The sequence below is a fragment of the Solenopsis invicta genome, chromosome 4 (assembly GCF_016802725.1).
Source record: "Solenopsis invicta isolate M01_SB chromosome 4, UNIL_Sinv_3.0, whole genome shotgun sequence".
NCBI lineage: Eukaryota > Metazoa > Arthropoda > Insecta > Hymenoptera > Formicidae > Solenopsis > Solenopsis invicta.
In genome coordinates, this window is record NC_052667.1 from 15,044,741 (window position 1) to 15,047,074 (window position 2,334).

General features: G+C 24.3%; 1 protein-coding gene across 1 annotated transcript; it reads left to right on the forward strand.

Annotated features, from left to right (window-relative positions):
* Positions 1 to 237: 237 nt before the first annotated feature.
* LOC120357538 lies at positions 238 to 1,340 on the forward strand. The gene is made up of 4 exons (XM_039448198.1): positions 238 to 440; positions 517 to 561; positions 639 to 862; positions 1,082 to 1,340. Exons 1-4 carry the CDS (start codon positions 386 to 388, stop codon positions 1,265 to 1,267), a joined length of 510 nt encoding a protein of 169 aa, XP_039304132.1. The 5' UTR covers positions 238 to 385; the 3' UTR covers positions 1,268 to 1,340.
* Positions 1,341 to 2,334: the final 994 nt, after the last annotated feature.

Sequence of the window (2,334 nt, forward strand, 5' to 3'; positions counted from 1 at the left end):
TCGAATGTATATGTATAAAAAATTTTAAGAGATGTAGACTTTCTGAGTATTCCTGAAAAATGTTTCAGTTCGTATAAAAATCATAAGAAAAATTTTCATTAGAGTAATGAGCAATAAAAATAGAATGACGCTATTAGCATAAAGGTGTACAAAGTAAACGTACCGTATACTTTGTTTATAATTGCTATATAATTATTTTGCATTGTTGTTTCTTATATCTCAATATATTTATATATATTATTGAAATAAAATTATTAAACTGTTTACAGAAAAACAAATAAATAAAAGCTGCGCATTTAACAAGAGCAATATTGGCCAGGCACCACCGCCAGCTCCTTCAAACTTGGATTTTATGGTTTAAATTGCAGAAGAAAAAGACACAGTGATGGAAGACGAGGAGAATAAACGTCCTAATATTTTTGATGCACCAATAATAATAGGTATATACATTACATTATTAATATCGCCAAATATTTGTTGTAACACTTGTATGTAAACTTTAATGAAATTTTTTAGATAACACTCCCATGGAAAACGTAGAAGACGTATTTAATGTAAATGGTAAATCATTTTTGTATATTATTTGCATTCAACTTAGAAGCTATCATTTTATATACATAATTTTTTTTCTGTTGCAGTTGACATACAACAAATGTTGCGTATGCAAGCAGCATCGAATGTTAGTCAAAGACAGATACTGCAACGATTAGTAAAAATAGAAAACGCGTTGAAACACCGCGCTTTAAGTCCTAATAAAATTAAGGACGATCTTATAAAACCATATTTACCGTTAACAACAGTTGCAGTCGTGAAGGAATTTGATGCGTTATTGAAAGCATCAGATGATACTGTGATACAGTTTGTAAGTTTACAAATTTAACTTTTAAGTTTTTCAATACAATTTAGTTAAACATAAATTATACAAGACTATCGTACTCATTTTTCAATATTTTACAATGCTACTGAGATTTTAACTCGTGCCCAATATGGCGACCATAGTTAAAATCCCACTTCAATACCAATTTGAATATATATATATATATGTATATAACATTTATTTACTGTTCTTTTGTTTTAATAGAAAGAGTTTTTATCAAAAACGGATGGTAATAACGCCAGAGATAACATTCTTCGTATTCTTAAAAAAACATTTACAAATCAATGCTCTATGAGATGTTCTTGGAAAGGACTGCGACAAAATTTTCAAGTTTCAAACTTACATCTCATACAAATTATAAAAAGTACGTTACAAATGTTATATCAATAAATTAGAACTTTGTATTGTAACAATTTTATTAAATATGTCATTTCTTTTCCAGAAGAGGTAATATTACGTTACGCGACGTTTACTGAAGCAGAATTTGAGAACGTTGTTGCAGAGTGGCTTTGCGAAACAACGAAGTGATAGAGAACGAGCAAAGGAAAATATTGATGTCGAAAATGTCAGAAATGTTGAAAATAATTAAAATTAAATGTTCAAAATAAAAGTTCAAATTAAAAATTCCTATATTAGAATTAAGTGTGGAAAAAAATTCGTAGCGTTTTACTCTAACAATAAGAAAAATACTTGAATTTTACTAAAAAAAGTTTTTTTTGTAAAACGCTACGAACTTTTAATCACCCAATATCCCAGATAGCACACAATATTTATGATAAATATTAATAAATATTTATCATAAATATTTTTTATAAATATTATAGAAATATTTTATAAATATTTTATATATATGACGGAAAAAGATTATAAAAATCTTTATCAAAAATATTGTTAAAATATTTTTTTTAAATATTGAGTGCGACTTGGATGGGTAACCGCTTCGGAATTTCCGAAAAAAATTCCTAAGAATGGAATTTTTTTGCGAAAATTGTTTTTTAAAATATAGAAATATTGTTTTATTCATTGGGATTATGTGGTGTAATATAATATTTATGCGGATATTTTGAACATTTTCAAATAATTATCATAAATCATAAATATTTTTAAAACATTTATGATAAATATTTATGATCAGTCCAATCTACAGCCATAAAAATATTTATTAAATGTTTTGATAAATGTTTATAAAATATTAAAATAAATATTATAAATATTTAGTAAATATTTTATAAATATTTTGTGTTATTTGGGATTAAATATTAAAAGTTTCTATATTATATTATATAATATATTAAAATTAATATATTTTATGAATTATACATTTAAAAATTAAATTTTTATTTTTATATAAATTTTCTTTATATAAAAATTTTATCTTATATATGTTATAGATTCAACAGACTGTTTTGCTTTATAGAGATGTAAAATGAGAAGTAAAATAAAATGTGATGTACTTT